General features: G+C 44.0%; 1 protein-coding gene across 1 annotated transcript in view; it reads left to right on the forward strand.

Moving 5' to 3' along the window:
• Window positions 1-26137, forward strand: part of LOC113405044 (nuclear receptor subfamily 5 group A member 2-like) — a 127646-nt gene that overhangs the window by 56838 nt on the left and 44671 nt on the right. Inside the window, exon 6 of the mRNA XM_026655593.1 lies at window positions 13009-13128. Coding sequence (XP_026511378.1) covers window positions 13009-13128 — 120 coding nt within the window. The remainder of the gene's footprint in view (window positions 1-13008; window positions 13129-26137) is intronic.

A 26137-nucleotide genomic window follows, 5' to 3' on the forward strand; every position in this document is an offset into this window, starting at 1 on the left:
CCTAGAAACACACATTTATAATTCATCAAAAATAATGCTGGCTACAAGATACTGAATAATCTACATATACTCTAACATTGATTACAGAGAGAGAAATCTATTTTTCTGAAAAGCCCATACTAGTATTTTAAGTGTTGCATTTGATGCATTATATAATACAAATATACAGCTATGACCTCATTTTAGCTTTCAAATCATTTGTGGCTTCCTCTGCATGATTAGAGCTTTTGTTAACTTTTCCTTGGGGGTACAATCTCCAAATCGTGTAGATTCTAAGCATCCATGAGGAACAGAAGTGCCAGCTCTGCAGTCTGGTTGCCATTTGCTGCTCTCCAGGGCCCCTTCTGGCAGTATGTTGTCCTTACACATATATCCCTGTGCTGTACTCTTCCAGGACGAGGGAACCACATGAATGGGGTGCTGTTAATGCCGGTATCTCTGCAAGTTTGGGAGATAAGTATGCAGTTTAGAAATTGCCACACCCTGGCAGTCTCTTGCTGCCTGACCATTGGCCTGTCCCTACTTTACAGCAATCTTATGTGTAGGTGTTCATGGGCCTATCAGAAGGGAGCATGCCACAGAGCCATTGCTCTCCATTTGCACAGTTCCTTCCACCCACTTTCTTCCTTTCTGCCTGTGAAAACTAACCCTAGATTATTAAAGTGAGTATTTGATCCTCAAGTGCAGCTTTATAAAATGCAAAGTCAAAACACAGCTACTATACAAGAGCCCAGTATGTTGCAGCTGACTATACTGTACACATTTTTCTGTACTTTTTCAGAACAGTGGCAGGAGTTTGAATGATCAAAAGACAGTGGTTAGCGGAATAGTCAGCAGCAAGAGTTCTGCATTGCATGTCAGAGTCCTAGGTAGAGCTGTGAATTGGTTTGCTGGGAATTCTGAAAAAAAAAAATCATTTCAGGTCAACCCCAATTTTTCTAAATTCTCAGCATATTGACAAGTCAAAAAACTGATTTGACCCAAAACAAAACATGTTTTTTTTTTATTGTGAGCATTTTTAAATGTTTGTTTTAAATAAAACTGCAGGAAATTTTGAAAGAAAAAGTAATTTTAAATCAAAGTGTTTCATTTTAAATGTTGAAATGAAATATTTAGACTTCAGAATTTTTTTGATGTGAACAATCTGGCAAAACTGACATGAATTTGCAAAACTTTTTGCTGTTGCTGAATCTGCAGGGTTTTTTTGCCAAAGACGTTTCAGCTGAAATTTTTTTCCCCAGCTCTAGTCCTAAGGTCTATTCCTTAGTCCTGCGTCTCATTCCAGGAAGTTGGTAGTGGTTGGGAGCACAGTGGAAACAATGTGTTCAGACACTTACTAAACAAAAAGCATCATACATCACCCTGGAGCAAGGGTGACTTTGGAGGGGATGCTGGCCTCATGTTCCCCTTACTGTTAGCTGAGGGGAAGATATAATGTAGGTGTCACTCTCCAAGTCCTCCACAGACTGAGAGGGGGAAGCCAGGGCTTGGTATTCCAAATGTTTAAACAAAAAAACAGAAAAATATATTTAAAACTTTTTGTAAGGCCACCTATGCAGACCATAAATGAGCAGCACCCGGCATACACAAATCATGATAAAATGTACAGTTAACTAGTATATATCTACCAGCGCTGAAATACACTGGAATAGCCATTGCCCACCTGAGGCTATCCTGGGCCAGATTCACCATTGCCCGCACCTGCTGGAGCCATTCACAGAAGCACCAAGTGGACATAAAATGCTACCAAATCAGAATGGTACCATTTTATGTCTGATACCCACACTGCACTGGTATAAATACAACAGGTGCAGGGCAATGGTGAATTGGCACCCTCGTTTGTAAACATATTTCCTCTCCCTTAATTAGGAGGGGCACTTTTATTGGCAGATAGGTTTCTACTACAGTTCCAAGTAGATGGCTGGAACAATCAGAGTTAATATTAAATTATTTTTTCTTGGACTTTGTAGCACTTTATTGCTGAGCATACAGATAATATCAAACTTTATAATAGTGTTCACTGATTCAGAAAGTTATATGCATTGTTATTTAAAACCACACAGACGACTATACCCTGCATTCAGAAGACAACGCTTTATGCAAGAGTTTTTCACTGTTACGAGCCACCTATTGGGATCTACCAGACCTCTCCCCACCTATGTAACAATTTGTGAGCTACACTTGCATTCCAGGGCAGAAATTGGCCCTTCAAGTGCACTTGTCTTATAAAACTTTGATATGGGGGGATTTGCTTCACCATAGCATAAGAAAATGTAATAACTGCTTTAGCTATAGATCTGCAATGACTTTTGAGTGATCTCCAAACCACTCTTGAAAGAAAGTTCCAGCATCCCTTGAATTTCTGTGCTTCAGGCTGAACAGTTCAGACAGATGTTTAATCACTTCAGATTCACTGGGAAATGGCTATTCAATAGCCGTGGAATTAAAAAGCAGCATTTTGATGTGAATGCTTCAAGTTACTTCTTGACTTTTAGAAACATAAATAAAAACAATTCAACCAAAGCCAACACTTATAACTTTTTTTATCATGTCAGTTTTAGATTTTAATTTCAGTCATTAGATACCCTCTTGAATTTTTACTAGAAATAGATCACAAAAAATATATTGGCAGTTGAAGCAACTTAAAAAGCAGCTTATGTTTGCATGAAATAGGATCCTCAAAAAAGGAGCTGTAAAATTGGGACGCAGGTTGCATTCTTTAGAAAAAAACTGCAATAATTATAAGTAAAATATATACCTTTACGCAGTGCACAAAAATGTGTAATCCCTGAAAACTCATAAAGGTCATTCATCAAGTTCCAGTTGAAAAACAATTCTTCAAGAGGAAAACTGAAACAGAGCTGAAGTTGTTGATTACAATATGATAAATATTGTGAAGCGCTATTCTAAAAAAGAAGGATACAGTGTGGTTTTGATAAGGTTATAGTGCATTTCAGCAAAACATACACATTTTTCTTCATTTTACTGTTTGCCAGTTTCAGCGTCGTTCTTCAGAGAAAACAAAAGTTTCTAATGATTAACATTCTGTGCTGTGGGAAGTATACACTGTCCAACAATACTACTGTTGTATTGCACTAGCCTCCCTCATCTATAACACCAGCATAGATCATTTTTACAATGAGTAGCCAACATTTTCTAGATAAGTCCTTCCTTTAACTAGACTTGATAAGCATGTGTTATGTATTGCAGTGTCAACAAGGACCTGCTCCTGCTCCACTGAAGTCAATGACAAATTTCCGTTGATTTTTTTGGGAAAGGATTGGGCCTGAATTAGGCAGGAATCCTCAGACAGATCTGATCCTGGAGGTACTGTGATGCCATAATGCTCAGAATCAGATCTTACATTTTTGACAGAAGATGTGTTTACCTAACACACACAAAAAATCCTACACTGGATCCTTTTATGTGCTTTATACTGTGTAAGAGAAATAAACCAAAATGAGTATATATTTAATATATTTCTCACACGTAGCTGTTTTCTAATCATAGTTATCTCATAAAGAGCTCCAAACTTTTATTTAAAAATAGCTTCGAGCCATAAGTAATTTGCCCAAGGTTCCACAGTGAGTCCAGTGGAGGAACTCAGGCATAGAACCAAAGAGTCCTATCTTCATACTTGCATTTGGGTAATTAACAACAATATTAATTTTACTGGACACATTCTGAGCCAGTTCTGAAAACTCTTAAATCCTCATCAGCAAATACAGGGTTGTATCTTACCATCAGCCGGCACGCAGAACACCCATCAGTGGAAGCTCCATGTGCAAATCAATAGTCAAATATAGCCCACCATTAAGCTGGCCATGTTTTTCGTTCAGTATTTTACATGCTAGGTGCTTTCCTCATAAGGCTGATATTTGGTTGTTAAATGCAGAGACTCCCGCTGGAGAAGCAGCTGATAGGCAGCATAGTGGATGTTTTCTGCTGGGTGTTTGTGACAACTATGTATTTCTCTATACTTATAGAAGGAGATGATACAAATGGTCCAAGCAACAAGAGACTCAAAGTTACATCTGGCTCCCGGTTCTCTCACTCTAAGTCTTCCCTTCTAAACTGGGTTTCCAAGAACATCACATGGACAGGGGTTGAGCTGAATTTATTGGAGCTTTAATTCCTAGATCTCTTTACTCCCTTTGAACTCCTGTTGCCATGCTTCATTCCCAGGCACCCACTCACCAGAAGGCAGATGACAAGGACTACACCAGGGTATTCTCTCTCCCCCTTAACTCTAAGCCTGGGGTCAGAGGGTAGCTGGCTCTTTTTTCCTCCCCCATCTAAACCAATGCATAAACTTGCACTGTTAGAAGGATGATGCTCCAGCCTCCATTCTAATCTCTTCCCCAACCTGTGTCTCCCCACTTCCATGTCAAGGAGAAAAGACACTGCACAGGTCCATGCTTTGGCCACCTCTCACTCTAATTATGTGTAACCTCCTCTATGGCCAGATCATCTTGCTCACTCATCAGTACAACCACATCACACACACACACACACACACACGCCCGGCTCCATGCCTTCCCCCGCCCCAGGCGGCAGAAGGAAAAAAAAAAAAGCCGCGATCGCGATCAGCTGTAGCTCCACCGTGCCGCTTTCTTCTTCGGCAGCAGGTCCTTCCCTCCGAGAGGGACCCACCGCCAAATTGTGGACGAAGAGCCCAATGTGCCGCCCCTTCCCCCTGGCCGCCCCAAGCACCTGCTTGCTCAGCTGGTGCCCGGAGCCGGCCCTGCACACACACACACACACACACACGCGTGCACACATACACACTCTTATACTTGAATCCTTCAAGTCTGCATCAAGTTGAGGTTTATCGTCCTTGCCTTCAAGGTTTTACCTGACTTCTACATGTCTTCTCTCCTCTCATCTAATAGTGCAAGTCTATGCACTGGTTTCCAGTTCACTTCCTAGTGTGATTCAAGATGATGTTGATATATAAAGTCCTGAACAGTCTGGGGACCAGTTAACCAAGAGACAACCTCTTACCTTTTAGCACACTGACCCTGTTAAAATTTGATGGCATGATCTTACTGTTGGTTCATAGGATTAAAGTTGGTAGGATGAGCAGTATGGCTTTTTCAGCAGAAGGCCCCCCTCATCTTGAGAATCCATTCCATTTATTGGGCCACCAGAATTTGAGACTGGTAGCCATCAGGAAACAATGCTAGTGACACTTACTTAGTTTAGCCCTGGGTTGATTTTGGTTATGGTGGGTTATATGTACACATAACTTCGCTATTAACATACCCATAGAGGTAGTGAGGCCCTTGTGGTTTAGTTGTGCAATTTTTTTAAATCTTTGTATACCAGCACCTAGTTTATTTGTTTATAGGCTTTATACGCATCATTGATCAATCAATCATCTTGTCTTACCATGTTTTTTTTTTTCCAGTGGTGGACTGCGGGGCTAAGTTTATTTCACTTATACTTCACTAACACCCATATCTTATGTGGCTCTTCCCAGTTTACAAAAGCTTACAGGAGTATTCCATAAATGATCATGTCCCGTAAGATGTAGTAGACCACCACCACCTTTAAATTCATCTCTGTGTCCTTCTTATGCAAACTTTATAGCATCTGCTGCTCTACCAGCCTTTCTGATAGATGTCAAAAGAGATGCATCAATTAGGTTCTCTCAAGCATGAACTAATGTGTATTTTGCTTTTTCTCTGCTGATTTTATGGCCCTCGCTCATTAAATTAAAATAGGTGCAGAGTTTGTGAGCCACTGGCAGATGTTCACTGTTGCTAGTTTTATGAATCTTGTACAACAGCAGGAGCAGATTATGTGAAAACATGGGTTTTTTTGTGAATTTGCCATCTCCCAGCGCTCTCCCAGCACTGATTTTGTAATGAGATGATAAAAACTTGGGAGGTAAGCTTTGATAATGTTAGCTGCTGTTGGATCCTTCTAAAACCAGAAATGCAAAGTGTAGTTTGTTCACAAAAGTTGCTGCCTGCAGCTGAGGTAGACTTTTTTAAAATATATTCTATGAGTAGTTGTATTAATGGAGTCAAGTATTTCGGCCTCTTATCCAGTTATGAGTTGTTACTCATGAAGACTGCATGTTTAAACTTTGTTTCAAAGCTTGTTTTATTATGCGGTAAACAGAGTTAGAGACACAGTAATGTATGACTTGCAATTTATGTTGGAGATTATTATAAGTAGAGCATGGTTTAAATGGTTTTATAATCCTTGTTGTGCAGAGTAGACTCCAGCAAAATGACCACAAAGCAGAGTTTCAGGTATTCAGATGATAGTGGCAGATTCTGAATACAGTTATGCTAGTGTAAATTCCAAGTAATTCCATTCATTTAAAATCTGGCCCATAGGGTACATCTACACAGCAAAAAAAAACCAAAAAAAACACCCACGGCAGCGAATCTCAGAGCCCAAGTCAATTGACAGGTTCCTGGGGCCTGGGCTGTGGGGCTAAAAATAGCCATGTAGACATTCAGACTTGGGCTGGATCCTGGGCTCTACTTTTAGTTCCATAGCAAGAGCCCCATAAACCCAAATCAATTGTCCCAGGCTCTGAGACTCACTGCTGCTGGGGGCGAGGGTGGGTTGCTCTGTAGACATATCCATAGTTTTTTTGGGGGAGTATATGAATGTGGTAATTTACAATCCTCTCTCCAGCTAACATGTTGCTTGGTTGAAATGGCAAGGGGTGTCAAATACATGTTGTGAGCAGAGAAAAAGAAACATTTTTAATATACACTCAGCCTTGCTCTGTGATCTGAACAGAAATGAATTATCATGGCCACACACAGCATCGGGAGCAAGGCTGAGTTTGTGATAGCTCCAGTTTCACTTTGATTAGTAATATATCCATCCACTAAGTCTACTCCTCTTTCTCTCCTCCATCTCTATTGCCAATGGATATGTGAATTGTAGCCAATATTTGAGCGTGCATGTATTAACTTGGCTTGCACACTGTGATTGTAATACTACGGCAAGTGGTCTTTTAACCCATTTAAAATAATTCACATAAAAACACGTTAGAAGAACATTTTTGCTAAATCAAGCACTCAAAAGTTAGGAAATGCCAGAATAAAGGTGGTCTGTGCAACCCTAGTTTGTCCCCCTTGTGCGTATGCATCATGACACAGTCTTTAATTACCTGATCACATACTATTTTTTCCACAGGACCACTGCCTTGTGCAGTGCACAGAATGGATGGTGCTTATTGAATAAGAAACTACTCAATATTTTTTCTACATGTTGTTCAATGTGTGGCCCCAGGCCTTATTTATTGTACATTTATTCAATCTCTGCTCTGAAGACAGAAGTATTAATTTCCTCATGGTGTTTTTTGTGGTGCTCACCACTATAGTATCTAAATACTTCACAAATATTAAAGAATTTATTTTCACAACATGCCTGTGAGATGAAGGAACACTTTACAGATGTGGAACTGAGGCACAGAGAGATTAAGGTCAAAAATATCCACTAATTTTGGTGCACACATTGAGACACCTAGGACCTGTTTTTTCAGAGTACTTACCATAATATAGCACTTTATATGTTCAAAGCACAGCTCCCATTGACTTCAGCTGCAGCTATAAATACTTAGCACTTCTACAAATCAGACCACAGAATCTCAGCTCAGACACACATAATGAGGAATACACTATTACTAAACACCTGTAAAAAGTCTGGTTCAAGTGACTTGGCTAGCATCACATAAGAACTCTGTAGCAGAGGCAGGGATAGAATCCAAATTTCTAGGGCAACATTCACGTGCCTTAACCATGAGACCATCTCTTCTCTTCCCACAATCTCCCACCTCATTCACTACATACCTGCCAATCCACCGCCCACCGGGAATATTAGTTGACAGCTCCGCCATAGACCAGTAGCATGGGTATGTAAATGGCACAGTTCCGAAACTCCTCCAACATCTGGCCCCTTTGTGGTGAGAGGGAGACCCTGGCAAAAATCTACATAATGCATCAGGTTGCAGCCCCTCTTCCATGAGGTTCTGTGCACTTCTCCCCACATCTCCTGATCCTTGCACACTCCATCCACTGCCCCGCGTCATGAGACCTCCTCATCAACCTCCTCCTGGCATTGGCCAAGATGGCCATCAATCATACCAGGAGGAGAAAGCTGTATAGGGCAGGGGTGCTCTGCAATTGTGGAGCCTATTTCCAGTCCCTTGTCTGCTCACATCTCCGGGCATAGTTCCTCTGGGCAGTGTCCACTGACTCCTGAGCTCCTTTGAGAAGCAGTGGGTAGTGTCTGGGGCTCTCTGCCCAGTTTCCCCTTCTGGTTCCTAATTTTCAACCTTTAACTTCACTCCCATTCCTGTTTTCTCCTTTACTGTCCCCAACAATCAACTGTAACCTGGACTTAGTGGCTCCCCCCCTTAATTGAGGAGGTTGGCCTTTAGTTATGAGCAGGCTTAGAACCGCCAGCCCCAGTAGTACAAATAGTATGTACCTTCCAAATTCTGCAACAAATGAAGCAGGTATCCTACAGTCAGCAATTTCTTCACTACAGAACCCTCATTCATCCCCAAAGCAGGTCCATCTTGCTCACTGAATGAGGCAGGGTTCTGTGGAAAAAATAGTATGTGATTATGCAATTAAAGGCTGTATCATAATGCATATGCACAACGGGACCAAATTAAGGTTGCACAGGTAACCTGAGTTCTGGCGTTTCCTAACTTTCGAGTGGTTGACTTTGCAATTTTAATAATATTCTTTTAATGTAGACTTTCTGTGTAATATCTTAGGTTTTAAAAAAAAACCACAAAATTCCATCATGTGGCATCAAATTGACACCTATATAGGTCATCAGCAGGGCTGGAATCTCTACCACATATCTCTGCCACTTAAACTAACGGAGTAACTGATAACAGTAGTAGGCTGTCATCCTCTGTGAGGAGGATAGCAGGAGATGGCAGTGAGTTTTACAGGTATTGGCTGACAGCAGAGGAATGACAAGACTCAGGAATCCTGGGTTCCACTGACTGTGAAGAGGAATGTGGTCTAGTGAGCACATGCTCTTCTACCCATTCCCCGCCAAGCAACACCCCATTGCTCCATCCTCTTCAACCTGTACCTGTCCCAGTCTGGTCTCTTTCCCGTCCCTAGCTCCTCACGCCAATCCCATTCTCCTCACGTTGCCAGTCCCAGTTCTCACTCCTCAAGCTTCTCACCCCAGTCTCCTTGCCCAGCCATTCCCAGTCCATCCCCTAGTCCCAGTCTCTTTTCCAAGATAGTCCCATTTCCCCCATCCCACCTTTCATCTGATTTGTTTTTCTTGCCCACCCTCACCTCCATTGGCCTCACCCATGTTCCTCATCGCCCCGGCTCCCCAGGTAGGTCCAGCTGTTGTCCCTCTGCATTTGAATCAGGCAGCTTTCTCCACATTGCCTGTGCCCAGCAGAGAGCACAGAATAGATGGCCTCCCTGCTCTCAGTTCATGTTCCCAGACTCAGAGCTGGCATGGCCAGCAACACCCCAGCACTGCAATTGCAGCAGAATCCCTGCTCAGCACTAGGCTGGAACATGCCGAGTACAGACAGAATCTTCAGGAAATTTAGCTGCTAAAAATCTGAAAGGTCTCTACTGAGCATATGTGACCTGCAATTCTCCAAAGACTTCTAACTTGACCAAATTTGGGCATTTTTTCACGGGGCTGGAAAAAGATACATCCCTGATACAAAGGTTGAAATTCAAGTCCCTGCTCCACAGCATGGGAGAGCTAGAGGTTCTCAATGAAAAGGTCGCCAAGATTTTTTTTAACAGGGGAAGAACAAAGCATTTTTCCCTAGTTTCATTCTTGGAAATTGATTGAACTGTTTTGGCTGAAACTTTCCACAGCAATTCAGACTGAGACAGACAACCACCATGGAAAATTTCAGCCCAAATGGATAAAATTTCACAAAATTATAAGCAACTGAAAACAGGAACTTATAATGGGAGGTGTCAGGCAACCTTAATAATAGGCAGCACTACTAGCCCTACTTATAATAAAAGTTTTCAGTTTCTTAGGCTAAGCAAACCATACAAATAGTACCACTCTGTTGGCTGTAGCCTAAATCTGAAAGGGTGCAACTGATAAAAAGTTCGAGTCCTAGAAGTTAAAAATTGAAAAGACCTATTACATCACCTACTTTAGCTGTCCAGTTATGCAGGATTGTTCCCTGAAATACATTTTTCTAGTGCTTTTCCCAGTCTAGTTTTAAATGTATCAAATTGTGGGGTGTCCACCGCTTCCTTTGGAAGGCTGTTTTGCAGCCTAATAGGTCTGTCTCTCAGAAATTGTTTTAGGTAAATATTCAGCTTAAATTTTCCCTTCTGTAATTTTGTTTTATTTCTCTGAATTATTAATATTTTAATTATCTTCAGTTCCTATCCATCAGTGGTGATTACAGCCTTTACATATTTGTTGAATCTTATCATGCTTCCCATTTAAGTGTTGCCCAGCAAAGCTACGGTAAAAATATGTATTCTTTTAGGGCATAATCATGCAGTATCCAAAGCAAGCAAAATTTCACTTTGTGTCAGTAGGACTATTGCTTGTAATGAGACTGTAGGGTCAGGCCTTTAATCATTCCTTAAAAGTCAGACTCTCCACCCCCTGATAATTGTGCTGCTTTTATATGATTCCCCTGCAATTTCTCACTCTTTTCCTGGTAAAAAAAAAAAAAGTCCAAAACTAAAACACAATATTCCAGTTGCAGTCACACCATTTTCACTGAGAGATACAGTTGCTGGGATCATCCTGTTCCATAAGACGGTGCCTCTTTATATAAGCAACCCAAACTGCATTGCATATATACACACATTGTACTGCAAACCACTTGTTTGCAGCCTCATACTGCAAACCACTTCTTTGCAGCCATATCATATTTTAAGGTTTTCTCTCTAATTTGCTATTCGCTATTATCACTCATTCTGGCAAACCACTTTTAGCACATGCTGTTTTCCCTTCATTTTAATGGTAGTTGGAGCAAGCCTTTTGTATTATTCAAATTTCAGTACTGTGCAGTATGCCCCCACTTCTTGAGCATTAATAAAGTATTAAATATGGTTCCATTATTCTCTAGATGTTTTACAATATTTTTCTCAATATGTTCCAAGTATAGAAATAAGATTAACAATGTGGCAATAAAGTATGATCACTCATTTTTTTGAAGCTTCATCTATGACTATTATACAGTCTTATTACAATTGCACATCTATGGCTGTTTATGTTGTATCATCTATGTCATCTGGACCAATTTCTATAAGAAAAACACTGACATTGTGTCAAGTATCAGAGGGGTAGCCGTGTTAGTCTGGATTTGTAAAAAGCGACAAAGAGTCCTGTGGCACCTTATAGACTAACAGACGTATTGGAGCATAAGCTTTTGTGGGTGAATACCCACTTCGTCAGTGCACTTTACCTGCATTTTTCTCTCAAAAGGATTATTTTTCACTGGTCCCACTACCTAATGCCATAGCATTGGTTTAGTTTGTGTCATGTCTGTATATTCAGACTAAGTTTTTTCAAAAATTAGTGCTCCTAAATCCACAGCCTGAATTTCAAAAGTGCTAAGCACATAGCAACACCTATTGATTTCAAATGTTCAGCACGTTTGGATTAAGTTGCCTAAACAATTTAGGAACCTAAATTCAGGAATCCATTTTGAAAATCTTGGTTTCAGTATACAGTAGCACCATGAATCCTCTAGGTTCATTCTGGCACTGTTTACTCTCTGTATTCAGTAAGGTGTACTACTCACAGGAAATTTACCCTTTATTTTGCATGTTTTTTCTTCTCCTCCCTTTTGGGAGAAGACAGACTCCTTTAATCTCAGTCTCTTCCAGTCTGTTCTCTGACTCAGATTATAATTGCTGCAATTGCTATGTTTCAATGCCTGGACAATATTCTGGGAGGTCAGAATCAGGACTAGTGTCAGATATGCGTCTGGTATTACCAGATTCAGTCAGTGATACAGCTCTTACTACTGTACAAATCTCTGACTACTGCTTGTACATACATTTTCTTCTCCTGCCTGAGACCATCCTGTTCCATTTTGTTTCTAGAAGTAAACTCTGGAGAGGAAGCATCCTTCCTTTTTCAGTGTAACACCAGCACTGATGGAGGCAGTATTTACACTTCTTACTGGAACTAATCCTGGATTTGGGCTTGTCAATGCATCTGGGATTTTGATACTTTTCTGCTGATTCTCCAGTACGTCTAAAGAGTGAGGCTCAGTGGCAGGGAGCATGGAGAAGCTTGCACTAGCACTGTATTTTCTGTGCATGTTCTGTGGGTCAAATAAGATCCACACCCCAAAGCTGTTTGTTTTTTTTTTTTTTTTGTCAGAAGCTCTAAAATTCTTTAATTACTTCTTTTAAAGCGTGTGTCAAGCTCAGTTATTCAATTTATATTAGTCCATGGTGAAAGCTTCAGTTTAAAAGAACATTGCCCTAATAACATAATAGGCATATAATAATATTCAGCTCTTCTCCAGAGCTTTTCACTCATAGATCTCAAAGCAGTCTAAAGGAAAGTGAGTATCATCTACATTTTGCAGATAGGGAAATTGCGGCATGAGGTCACGCAGCAGGCTAGTGGTTGAGCAAGGAAAAGAATGCTGATCTCCTGAGATAAGCAGCTAAAATGGAAAAATAAAATTAATTGCTCCTAGTGATCAGTGGGCATTTCACCCGGTGTCCGGTATAATTTGGTTATTAGTGCTCATGGATCACCTTATTCTAGCAGTTAATCAGTTATAAATATTCTACTTAACCATAGATTGTGCCATCTATTGACAAAGGCCTATTAGCTGTGATATCAATGTTCTGACACCAATAATTATTGACATCACTTCAGTTCTCATAACATTAAATCTGAATATCTGAAACTTAACCAGACAACTAAAAAGGGTGGTATGCTACCCTCTTCTCCTTCAGCAATCTGTGCAATATGAGTTTTGTAAGAGTTATTACCAAAGTAATACTATCAATTTTTCTGTTTGGTTTACAGGTTGATGACCAAATGAAGCTGCTTCAGAATTGCTGGAGTGAACTCTTAATTCTAGATCACATTTACCGGCAAGTGGTACATGGGAAAGAAGGCTCTATCCTTCTAATTACTGGGCAACAAGTGAGTGTGCAGACTCCAAGAGGTGTTGTTTTTTTATTAATGATCTTCAAAATAGCAGGAGTTTAACTAGGTCAGAAGCACTCGTGTTCTGAAATAGAGAGATTGGCTACAAATAATGTAGATAAAATGACTTGTGCACTCTGTTCCTAGTCCAATGATCACCGTTAAACTTATAAAAGCAGATATAATCATAAGCACTTTGCTTTTCCAATCTACTTGTATACCACTATGATTGAAAGAGAGTAGATCAGAAGTGTCTCAAGAAGTTTTATTTTCTAGGGCTAAGATGGTTTCTGATAAAAAACTACGGTTTAGATCTGAGCAATAAAAGTTTATTTTTCTTTGAGAATTCTGGTTTACTCAAAATAATCGCTGGTCAGTTGAAAAGTTCCTTGCAGATATTACCCAGTGTTGCTAAACAGCCTCTCAAAGAGTTGATTGTCTCCAGGCATCAGAGGTATAGTCTGTCTGACACAGACAAAAGCAGTCTAAATTATGAAATGAGGAAAATTGTGGGAAAATCTAAATAATATAGAAAGCTTTGAATCATTTATAATTTCCAAAAGCACAATGGGCTTGACAATGAAAATAAGAACCTTATTCATAGAATACATATTCAGACTTTAATGGAACAAAATCCAAGTATCAGTGAGAGGTAGAGTGTGCCTGTACATTTGCTTCCTGATTCAAAATGAAAACAAATGATGGTCCACTGGTATTTAAGTAACTGCAAACTATACTCCTGAGGGAATTCTGTGCTACTCCGCATGCGCAGAATTTATGTCCACCACAGATTTCTTTGCTTCCCTGCAGAAAAATGACTTTCTGACAGGGAAGCAAAGGAAAGACACAAGAGCGGTCATGTTTCCAGTGCCCAGGCTGCTGGCAGAGAGGTAAATCACTGTGGGGCAGGGGGCAGGACTGGGGAAGACCTGGCTGGTAGCTCCTACCCTTGCCTGGAGTCAGCTGCTAGTCCCGGCTGGGGAGGATGGGACTTCCTCTTCCCCTGCACGGCATCCAGGGTTGGGTCAGACCCACCCCCAGATTTCTTCCCCAGCTGCAGGAAGCTCTGCAAATTTTGCCCCCCACCCCCTGCTTCCTGTACCCATCACTGCTCAGCTGCAGTGGGAGGGATCCCTGTACAGGGATCTGCTCCCACATCTGCCCAACCCCCATGCATCCAGACCCCCTAATATACAGACCCTCCCGCTGAGCCTTACCCCACACACACACTCAACCCCCTTCCCCCACGATGAGCCCACTCCCCTGGCACCTGGACCATCCCGACAAGCCACCTGCACTCAGATCCCCACCCACCAAGCACCAACCAGCTGCACCTGGATCCCCACCCCACTGAGCCCCACTCCCCAGCATCAGGACCCTCCACTAAGCCCCCTCTACCCAGACCCCCATCCACTGATCCCCAGCCACCTTCACCTGGACCCCCCTGCAGAGTCCCATTACTGTTGCACCCAGAACCCCCCCGACAAGCCTCTGTGCATCCAAATCACCCCCCGCACCCGGATCCCCCACTGAGCTGCCCACACCCAGATTGCCCCACACAGAACCCTCTCAACCCACACCTCAATCCTCCCCACACTAAGCCCCTCCACACTTGGATCCTGCCATGCTGAACCTGCCTGCTCACACCTGATATGGAGGGGCAAGACCCTGGGGTGTTCTGGGGCAGTCCCGATCCTTGCGCTGTGTCACGGTTGGGTGCAGCCTCACCGCCGAGTCCGTGTCCCAGGTGGGAGCTGCACAGTGACCTCCTACCCCTGTGTGGCCAGTGGCCTGTGCTCCCCAAAGCCATTGTGGAGCCTCCACATTTATTTGACAAATAAAATTCACAGAATTTTGCAGAATTTTAAAATATTGTATGCAGAATTTTTATTTTTTTGGCACAGAATGCCCTCAGGAGTCAAACTAAGCTGCCTAGATTGATATGCACTATGGGAAACAACTCCTTTTTCTAACTACAGAAATACATCATGCATGTGTCTATGCTGTGCAAAATTCGCTTAGAGACTTAGTCATAATTTTACGAATGGAGGCCCATTTCCCTATGCTCAGAAGAAGCGTTCTAAGCCTATCAAAGGTCAGAGAAGCGACCCTTCCCACTTACTATTAGCAAGTTTATTTACATGGTCTAGTGGTGCTAGAACAGGACTGGGAAGCCACACTGCTCCCACATTCTAATCTTGGCTAATCCTGATGCCCTCTGCAGCATTTGGCAAATAACTTAATGTCCCTAGGCCAAGATTCTGCCCCACACTGACACCAGCTGAAATGAGTGGAATTACTCTGGATTTATATTGGTGTCAGTGAAAGCAAAGTTGATCCTCTGTTTCCCCATCTGCAAAATGAAGATAATAGTAGCGGCTTACCTACCACACAAGGATGCTTATGATTTTTATGTTTATAATTCTCTTTCAAAATGGAAAATGCTACCTGTTACTATGAGCACATTGGCAGTTGTAGTAAATTAATGTCTAATTTATTTTATGATTTACTTATTCCCTTGCATTGCATCCATTTATGTGCAATAGTAATTTCTTACTGCCTTGGCCACTTTTAGCCTGTATTTAAAAAAAAAAAAAAAAAAAAAAAAGATGTGCATGTGATACAAAGAAAGCAGAACATTTCGTGACTATTGGACAATAATGCACAGCAGGCAGTGTAATAATTGCATTGCTTACAAATTATCAGAGTTGCTTGGAAATTTTATTTTTCCAGGCAAAACTACAGTCTCAAACTAAATCAAAATATGACTAAACTGGACTGGTTGCATCCATTTTTGCCCCACCACTGACAAGCTGGTATAATATGTCCTCTTTTCAAACCCAATTTCACCTACATATCTTCCAGCATTAGTCCTGCATCAGTTGTTGCAGGCACCCTCAGCATCCCCTTCAAGAGTGTCCCCTCATCCATTGAACACACTTCCTTCAGCTTGAAATGTTCAGAGAATAGAGGGACCCACCTTGCAAGAACAAAAACAACCAATTCCAGTGCCTCTCCTTATGGATGGGCTACTGCTCACTTCACTTGTGCTGAGAACTCACTTAGTCTCCACTTCATCTCCTAAAGACTTTCATTGAGAAGTAGAGATGAACAACAGCTAGATCAAATAGGCTATCCAAAAATAACAGCAGTCTGAGACAGCTGGTAATAAGACAGTAAATAGTCTGAAATGAAACACACAGCTGGTAGATTCTAGGTATGCAGTCTCATCCTACTCTGATCACCATCAATATTGAGTCAAATTCATAGCTAGTGGAAGTGCGCGCTACTCCATTGACTGTGCCTGCTTCTGCTAGTGACCTATCCACTGGAACATTAGCAGGGAACCATGGAACTGGTCTAACTATGCCAGTATAAGTAATTTGCCACTTGCAATTTTAAAACACTCAGTTTAAAAGGCCATGTATTTAAATGAAATTCAGGCCTAAAAGTTCAGGAGTAAAATAAACTATTGTACAGAGTGTTCTAAGCATCAGGTTTAAAATATCCAGACTTGCTAGAACCACAAGTTCAAATCCTGGCAGGATAAACTCATCCCATTTACATCTGAGAGAGATAAACTGAAACTATGGCTTACTATGCAGGGAGAATTTTTGATGGAAAGCTTAGAAACTGTCTGTCAGTTTACTTGATTCTAAAGATCCCACCGTGTTTTTAGTAATTCTGGGACGCTGATGTCCTAGACCAAAATACCTCCAACCTCTGCTATTGTGCAGCATGCTGTGTGCTTGTTGATTGCTGCCCGGCTCCCAAGATGTAATGCTGTGCCTCAGTTTCCCCAACAGTAAAATGCAGATAATGCCTACATCACATCAATAATGCCTACATTAAGTAATTGTCATGACATTAAATTGCTCAATGTCTGGAAAGTACTTTGAGTCATTTGACTGAGAAGCGCTATGGATATTATTTATCATTATCATCCTTACTATAAGCAAGATTATAGGGCAACATACAAGCTTTCAGGAGAAATGTTTGAGCTTCTGGCTGTCATTAACTTTAAATACAAACCCATCGTTCTTGGTAAATGAAGTCCTATATAGTCTTCTTTGTTAACTTGGAGACATTAAGAGCTAGACTGTGACTAGCCCTGCAAGGTAATAAAGTTAAGAGAGCCCAGAAAGCCTTCCTCCTTGCACCTTTGCCCATGAGCTGGTTATAATCATAGCCATTATGCTCTCATAGGGGAAGGACCGCTCCTGGCTAGTGATGCCAACTTTCTCCAAAAGCCATGGGAAGAGCAGGATGAACAAGTGTCATAAACTTCACCTACTCCACCCCAGCCAGCAGAACTGGGCCAGTTGCATGAAGCACACTCTGCACCCTTTCACAGGCATCGAATCAAGTACAGTATGTCTAGGGGCTCCAGTTGGAGTGCTGCACAGCTGTACTTCCCTCTTTTCAGCCACATTCCAGCCCTTGATAGGAAAAAGCATAGTCAGTGGCAAAGCAGCAAGCACTGAGGCTTGCACAGAAAGGCCTTGTTTTATTTATTTAGCTGACTAGAGTCTCATAAATAAGGTGTGTGTGTGTGTGTGTGTGTGTGTGTGTGTGTGTGTGTGTGTGTGTTTCAAGAAAGCACTTTTTCAGATCATTACGGTCCCTCAGCAGTTCCTCACAGATGAGTTCCTTTCTGTGCATGTTTCCTTTTCTGTACTAAGTGCTGCCCCTCAGCAACAGTAATTACCATTTCAAAAGGAAATAAACTAGCACAAGTGCATTTTACATCTCTCCAAATTTCATAACACAAAACAACCAAGGAATGATTTGCACTGTATTAGTTAATTGTAAATTATTGCCACATTGCTTTCCATGTTCCAGATTTCAGAGGCTAACCGCGTGGTATAGGATGGTAACAAACCATTTTCCATTAAAGAGAAACTTTAATTTCTCCAGGGTTATGTGCTATCCTACTGGATTCTCTACATAACAATCTGCTGCCATTTTTCTTGTACTCAGAATTCAAGGAGTAGACATTACAAATTACTACAGAATATTACTCATTGTTCATGCATTTTGCTGCAGTAGTTAATGTGCAACATTTGATATATTGCCCAGGCTGCTAGGACATGAGTTATTCATTTTGATTTTACCCATGCTCCCCTTATAGTTGCAGTAAAATCAGGGCTGGCTTTACCATGAGGCCAACTGAGGCGGCCACCTCAGTTGCCAGACTGTGGGGGGGGGGGCACCACTAGGACCCAGAGCGTAGAAAATTGTGTCTGCTGCTGGTGCATATGTATTCTCTCTGCTCTAGATGCACAGAGATGGTGGAGTGCTATGCTGGAGGAAGGAGGGCACAAGAGACATAACAGGCAGGCAGGAGAAAAGGTGAGAGGGAATAACAGAAAGCAGCAGGAGCTGCAGGGAGAGAGAGGAGGAGGAGCCTCTTATGTACCTCTCTAGCACCCCCAGGAGCCTGGACTGATTAACACCAGCTTCTCAGGGAGCTTCCTGTTTCCTGCTGCTTCCCTGAACCCACTTGAGGAGAACAGGCACTCAACTGAAGTAGTAGGAGCCAGTTAGGCCCTTAAGACACTGATATCTTCCCTCACTCAGGCCCTGCTACCAGCCTGCTTATTTGTCCCCTTCAATTGAGTGTTGAGAGCCACTACAGCTGGCACAGAACAACACTCATGAGTGAAAGAAGAAAATGCCCCTCTGGGGCAGCATTCAGAAAAAGCAAGCAAGCAAGCAAGCAAAGGAAGCTTTTCTTTCTAAGCAGAAAGGAGCTCTCCTGAGATACATAGACACAAATGTTCACGGTGAGCCTTCTGGCCCCAGTGAGGATGAGAGTGGTGAGGAGATGCCCAATCTTCCAGTTAGTCAGAGTGCAGGTGACCTGGCAGCTACTGCAGCATCCATATCTCCATCTCAAATGGATGTAACCATGCACATTCCTGAAGAAAAGTGTAGATCAGAGAAGAGTGTGGTGGAGGCGCAAGAAACGACTGCTGCTGAGTTTAGTTCCTTAAGTCTAGATGATCCAGGACTGTGGACCCACTTGAGCAGTCTGAGGGACTTCCTTGTACTGGAAAAATCTGGCTAGAAATCTAGCATGCCATGAGAAGGCAGCAAATCACCAGAGAGCATTTCATAGATGGAAAGAGCTTGAGATGAGACTAAGGTTAAAGGCCACCATAGATGATCAGCATCAAGAGAAGATTGCATCAGAGTCTCTTTACTGGCAAAATGTTCTGAAAGGCTCATTGCCATTGTGAGAATGCTTGCTACCCAAAACCTAGCACTGCGTGGCACTTCAGATCAGCTGTATGTGCCAAACAATGGAAACTTTCTTAAAATTGTGGAGCTGATGGCGGAGTTTGATGCTGTACTCCAGGAGCATCAAAGAAGAGTCACCAGCCAAGAAATCTACACACACCACTAACTTGGAAAAACAATTCAAAATGAGATCATACAGTTACTGGCAACAAAAGTGAAACAGAAGATTGTGGCAGATCTGAAGTCAGCAAGATATTACTCTGTTATTCTGGACTGCACACCTGACATCAGCCATATGGAAATAATGACTTTAATGCTGCGTTTTGTAATGATAACAGAACCTAATGAAAATGTCCCTGCAATTGTGACTTTCAGAGAGCATTTTCTAGAATTTATTGACATTTATGATACTACAGGAGCTGGTATGACAAATGTGCTTCTTAAAAAGCTGGAAGACACTGGAATTGCGATAGCTAACATGAGAGGCCAGGGCTTCAATAATGGTGCCAACAGGAGAGGAAAGAACAGAGGAGTGCAGACACGGATCTGAGAGTTAAACCCTCGAGCTTTTTTTGTTCCATACAATTCTCATTCATTAGGGTTACCATATTTCCACAATCAAAAAAGAGGAAACTGGGGGGGGAGCCCCGCCCTAGCCCTGCCCCACCCCCATCCACTCCCTCCCACTTCCCACCCCCTGACTGCCCCCTCCTGAGAACCCCCCACCCTAACTGCCCCCCTAGGACCCTACCTGTCCCCTGACTGCCCCGACCCTTATGGGTGGCAGGTTTGTAGAAATTTTGGTGGTGCCCAGAACCCGCCCCCCCCCCCACCTGCCTAAGGCTCTGGGTGGGGGGTTGGGTGGGGGGGGAGGTGGTCTGGGGTGCAGGTCCTGGGCTGGGGATTAGGGTGCAGGAGGGGTGCAGGGTGCAGGCTCTGGGATAGAGTTTGGGTGTTGGGTGCAGGCTCCGGGCTGGGGCAGGGGGTGGGTGTGCAGGAGGGGGTGAGGGGTGCACGCTCTGGGAGGGAGTTTGGGGGTGGGAGGCAGTGCAAAGGGAGGGGGTGCAGGCTTTGGGAGGGAGTTTGAGGGCAGGAGGGGGTGTGTGGGAAGGGGGAGAGGGGTTGGGAGGGAGTTTGGGGATAGGAGGGGGTGCAGGGGTGAGGGCTGTGGGTCTGAGGATGAGGGGTTCATGATGCAGGAGGGGACTCAGGGAGCAGAGGATTAGGGTGCAGGGGGATGAGGGTTGGGGCTGAGGATGAGGGGTTCATGATGCAGGAGGGGGCTCACGGATGGATCAGAGGATTAGGGTGCAGGGGGATGAGGGTTGGGGCTGAGGATGAGGGGTTCATGATGCAGGAGGGGGCTCAGGGCTGGGGCAGAGGATTAGGGTGCGGGGGGATGAGGGCTGGGGATGAGGGGTTTGGGGCATTGGAGAGGCTCAGGGCTAGGGTGGAAGGGCAGGGTAAGGGCAGCCTGCCTTGCCATTAGTGGATGGGGGGCACTAGGACCCTGGGGCAGCAGACAGCAGTTGCTGCCGGGAGCAGGGTAGGAATGTGCACAAGCAGGCATGGGAGAGGGGCGCGCTGCTTTCTTTCGGGCAGGGACGGGGGGGAGGGGACTCACGGGGGGAGGGGAACGCATGGAGGGGGGTTGGCAGGTGGAGGCCGGGGCCCGCTCCAGGCAGGACCGGGGGAGAGACCCAGCTCCAAATATTGCTGGAGCAGGGCCCCCGGCCTGGATATTGCTGGAGCTCGGGCACCACAAAAAGAATATAACCTGCCGCCCCCCCCGCAACCCATATTCACCCATCCAACCCTCCCCCTGCTCCCTGACTGCCCCCCGGGACTCCCCTCACCATGCCCATGCCGGTCAGATGCTGGCTCCATGTGTAGGCAAAACACGCTGCTGGGCTGCAGGCAGCGGGGGGGAGCAGGGGAGGGGCTCTGGCTGCTGGAAGCCAATGGGAGCGGCTCAATCAGGCCCAGCGGCCAATCAGCCGCGCCGCACTCTGCATGGAAGGGAGGGAGGGAAAAATCCCGGACCTTTTAACTTTGTTACCAATTCCTCCTGGACGCCTATTTAAAGACGCAAAAGCCGGACATGTCCAGGAAAATACGGACGGATGGTAACCCTACATTCATTGAACTTGGTGATCAGTGATGCAGCATCAGCTTCTAGTGAGGCTGCTGAATTTTTTAATAGAATTCAAAGCATCTATGTATTTTTCTCTGCATCAACTCATCAATGGCAAATTTTGAAGCAACATCTGGGAACATCCTCTCTGACACTGAAACCACTGAGTGCCACGCGATGGGAAAGTCACGTGGAGGCGATAAAGCCTATCAAACACCAAATTGGGAAGATAGATGATACCATAGTTGCCATTATGGAGGATAATGCTATGAGAGGAACTGTTCATAGGAGAACAGTGGCAGAGGGAAATGGAATCACCAGAAACATACATAACTTAAAATTTCTGTGTGGCTTTGTGTTGTGGCATGACATACTGTTTGAAATAAATGTTGTAAGCAAGAGACTCCAAGGTATTGACCTTGATATATCTGGCGCAATGGAACAACAGGACAAAGCAAAGTCATACCTACAGTCTTACCAATCAGATGAGGGATTTCAAAACGTTCTGAAGAGTGCATAGAAGTTGGCAGAGGAACTTCACACTGAAGCTATTTTCCCACCCATTCAAGAATACAAGAGTCACTGAAGAAGATGACATTTTGATTACGAGCCACGGGATAATCCCATAAGAGACTCCAAACAACAATTCAAAGTTGAATTCTTTAACCAGGTGCTAGATTGTGCAATACAGTCAGCTGAAGAATGTTTCATGCAGCTCAAGGAACACCGCAGTATATTTGGGATGTTGTATGATATTCCAAAACTCCTCACTATACCTGAAGACGACCTACACCAGCAATGCAGGGCACTAGAGACAGTGTTGACACATGATGACATGCACGATATTGATGAGAGTGATTTAGGTGATGAACTGAAAGCCCTTTCAAGATACATTTCAGCAGGATCAACTCCAAAGGCTGTTCTGGAATATATGTGCACAAATAAGATGACCACCCTCTTTCCAAATGCTTTTGTTGCTCTGCGCATACTTCTAACACTTCCTGTAACAGTTGCCAGTGGAGAACGCAGCTTCTACAAGCTGAAGTTAATAAAAACACATCTATGCTCCACAATGACACAGGAGAGGCTGGTCGGCCTTGCAACCATCTCAATAGAGCATGAGCTGGCCCAGACTGTGGACCTTCAGGAAGCAGTTCAAATCTTTGCCTCCAAGAAGGCACGGAAAGCACCACTTTGATTATTCAAACATAAAAATGCCAGTGTTCACTATGCAGACAAGAAAAGTTACATTTGCTGTTCAGGTGTTTGAAAGTTAAGTGTTACTTAAAATTTTTGAACAAGGCATTTTAAGTTGTTAGTTCTCCTTTATTGGGGTAGAAAGCAGAGCAGTACCATGAGAGAAGTAGAATAGGAAGAAGGCAGAATTGAGACCTTTCAAATTTTTGGCCCAAGCGAGGGGACATGGGGGCGTCATTTGAGCTCCCTGCCTCAGGTGCCAAAATGTTGTGGGCAAGCCCTGAGTAAAATCCTCTGCTTTTTTAGTATGGTGTTACAAATCTAGTTGAGTTCCCCCTCTTGGACATTCATCAGACAGCTGTGAGGGAATCAAACTACTGTATCCTGTGTGCTTTAAGCCTCTGGAACCTTAACAGAGTCGACAGGCTGCCACTAGCTTGGGGTCTTCAGGCACACTCTTCGGATGCAGATCCTCTTGTCTAGCACCTCATCCTGAGAGCTGAGACTTTGTGGTCCAACTGCCAAGACCCTGGGACCAATACTGACCATTCCCTCAGATTCTCCTGTAGCTTAAACACACTGTCTCCCAGAACTCCAGTTTTGTGGGTGATCTGGGTCCACAGGTTAACTCTTCTAAGGTTCATGAGAGGCATAACACAACACAGACAGATTTTGCACAGATTTCTAAAACTATCATTCTTCCTTTAAAAACACAAGAAATGCACACATCTATATAAAAATAATGAACTCTATACACTGTGACAAAGTTCCTCCTTTATCTTGGTGGGTCCTGCGCTTATTGGCGGATTTTCTTGCCTCAGAGATTCGCCATGTGGGTTGGGGAACAGCCCAGAGACCTTCCCCTCTGGAAGAACCCACAGTACAGGTCAATTGGGAGGTTTGGGGGGAACCCAGGCCCGCCCTCTACTCCGGGTTCCAGCCCAGGGCCGTTGGACTGCAGCTGTCTATAGTGCCTCCTGTAACAGCTGCATGACAGCTACAACTCCCTGGGCTACTTCCCCATGGCCTCCTCCAAACACCTTCCTTATTCTCACCACAGGATCTTCCTCCTGGTGTCTGATAACGCTTGTGCTCCTCAGTCCTCCAGCAGCACACCCTCTCACTCTCAGCTCCTTGCGCCTCTTGCTCCCAGGTCCTCACACTCGCACCACAAACTGAAGTGAGCTCCTTTTTAAAACCCAGGTGCCCTGATTAGCCTGCCTTAATTGATTCTAGCAGCTGCTTCTTAATTGGCTCCAGGTGTCCTAATTAGCCTGCCTGCCTTAACTGGCTCTAGCAGGTTCCTGATTACTCTAGTGCAGCCCCTGCTCTGGTCACTCAGGGAACAGAAAACTACTCATCCAGTGACCAGTATATTTGCCCTCTACCAGACTCCTGTACCCCACTGGTCTGGGTCTGTCACAACACATTTCCCTGCCTCAATTTCTTCACCACTCTATGGCATTCTTTGGGCTGAGGTGTCCTCTGGGCATATCCAGGATACTTCTGCTGCAGCTCATGGCTTGACTTCTGAACCAGAGAGAGTCTCACTTTCTCTGACGTTATTTGTTCAAGCAGCTGAGCAGAGAGCTCTCCCCCCCCCCCCCCAAAGCTATGAAAGCATGCCCGACTCATCTCTTCCTACCTAAACCTTCCTGTCTCTCTCGCTCTGCGTCCCTTTAGTGTATATGTCCCAACAACAACAACAACAGGTCCTTTGTTCTGCTTCTGGGGATTTTCCACTGCTCTAAATGCCAGTCCCCAGTTGAGGGGTTGGAAAAAACTGGTTCTCCTTGCATCAGCCAACCTTCTTAGCATACCTATTATGCGGACAGAGTACAATCATTATGGTTAACTACTCTCCATCATCCCTAGTCCGGTCTGTATGTGCTACAGGCCCTGTCAGCACATGGTGAATTCCACATTTACATAGAGGTATTCCAAAATACAATATTTTCATAAGAACAATTCCAGAGTACCAGTCTTAATTCATAAAATTGTACAGACAGATTACCTCAGACAGGGCCGGCTCCAGGCACCAGCTTGCCAAGCAGGTGCTTGGGGCGGCCACTGCGGAGAGGGGCGGCACGTCCAGCTATTCAGCAGCAATTCGGCGGACAGTCCCTCACTCCGGCTCGGAGCGAAGGACCTCCCGCCGAATTGCCGCCGCAGATCACGATCGCGGCTTTTTTTTTTTTTTTTTTTTGGCTGCTTGGGGCGGCCAAAACCCTGGAGCCGGCCCTGACCCCAGATCACCACATTTGGTCAAATCAATTCAGATAAAAAGCAATGAGTCACAACTTTGCCTAAAACTCAGACTTTTTTGAGATATTTTTTAAAATTTTTGACTGGTTGGCCAATTGACTGAAACAGGTCACATGATTGTCTATCCCCAATTGGGTTTGTGTAGGATTTGGGACAAGGTGAATACAAACAGTGTATAGCAATGATTGTTTTGTTGTTCGGTTTATTGTCCTCTTGTGTTCAGGTTTGCCCAAATCTCATCTGATCTAACTATCTCTGACCAAAAGGGAAGGAAAAAACAGAACCATAACCCACATATTTAAAACAGTTAGGTTTGTCCTTAACAGTCTTTCATCTCTGATGATAAAATGGGGTGTTCATTCTAGTTGTGCTAAAAGTTTACAGTGACACTCCAAATTACACAAAACTCACCAGACTGCAGGCTTAATCACAAATGCCAAATTCAGGTTCGTCTAAAGGTTTGCTAAGGATCCTGAACCTTTCAAGTAACCCTGCCCAAGATTTTCAGCAATCTTGGCATGATTAGTGTTTGCTTAGGAGGCTTTGCTATATTATGCATTCAATACAAAACCAATTTACTACTGAGATTTTGAGTTTGAATCTAAAACAAAAAAATATATAGGGATGAGGATCCTCACAGCAAAGAGAACACCTTCTATTAATCCCTGTGAACCAAAATTGCTGAATTTCACATATAGTTTTAACACCTAGACCCTTCCTTGGGAAATGTTTTCCTTTCTCATTCTTTAATATAGTGTTTCCAGAAAGCAGGGCCGGTGCAACCTATTAGGTGACCTAGGCGGTCGCCTAGGGCGCTAGCATTTGGGGGGCGGCATTTTCTTCGGCGGCGACCGCAGCGGCCGGATCTTCGGCCGCTCCGGTCGGCGGCGGCATTTAGGCGGAGGGAGCTGGGGTAGGGGGGCGCAGGGAGGGCCGCCTGCAGCAACTAAGGGGGGCGCGGCACGCAGGGGAACTCCCTGCCCCAGTTCACCTCTGCTCCATCTCCTACCCTGAGCACGCCGCCCCGCTCTGCTTCTCTCCCTCCCAGGCTTGCGGTGCCAAACAGCTGATTGGTGCTGCAAGCCTGGGAGGCGGGAGAAGTGGAGCAGCGACGGCGTGCTCGGGGAGGAGGCGGAGCAGAGGTGAGCTGGGGTGGGGAGCTGCCGC

This window comes from Terrapene carolina, unplaced genomic scaffold (assembly GCF_002925995.2).
Source record: "Terrapene carolina triunguis isolate 2854851 unplaced genomic scaffold, T_m_triunguis-2.0 Scaffold210, whole genome shotgun sequence".
Lineage (NCBI taxonomy): Eukaryota > Metazoa > Chordata > Testudines > Emydidae > Terrapene > Terrapene triunguis.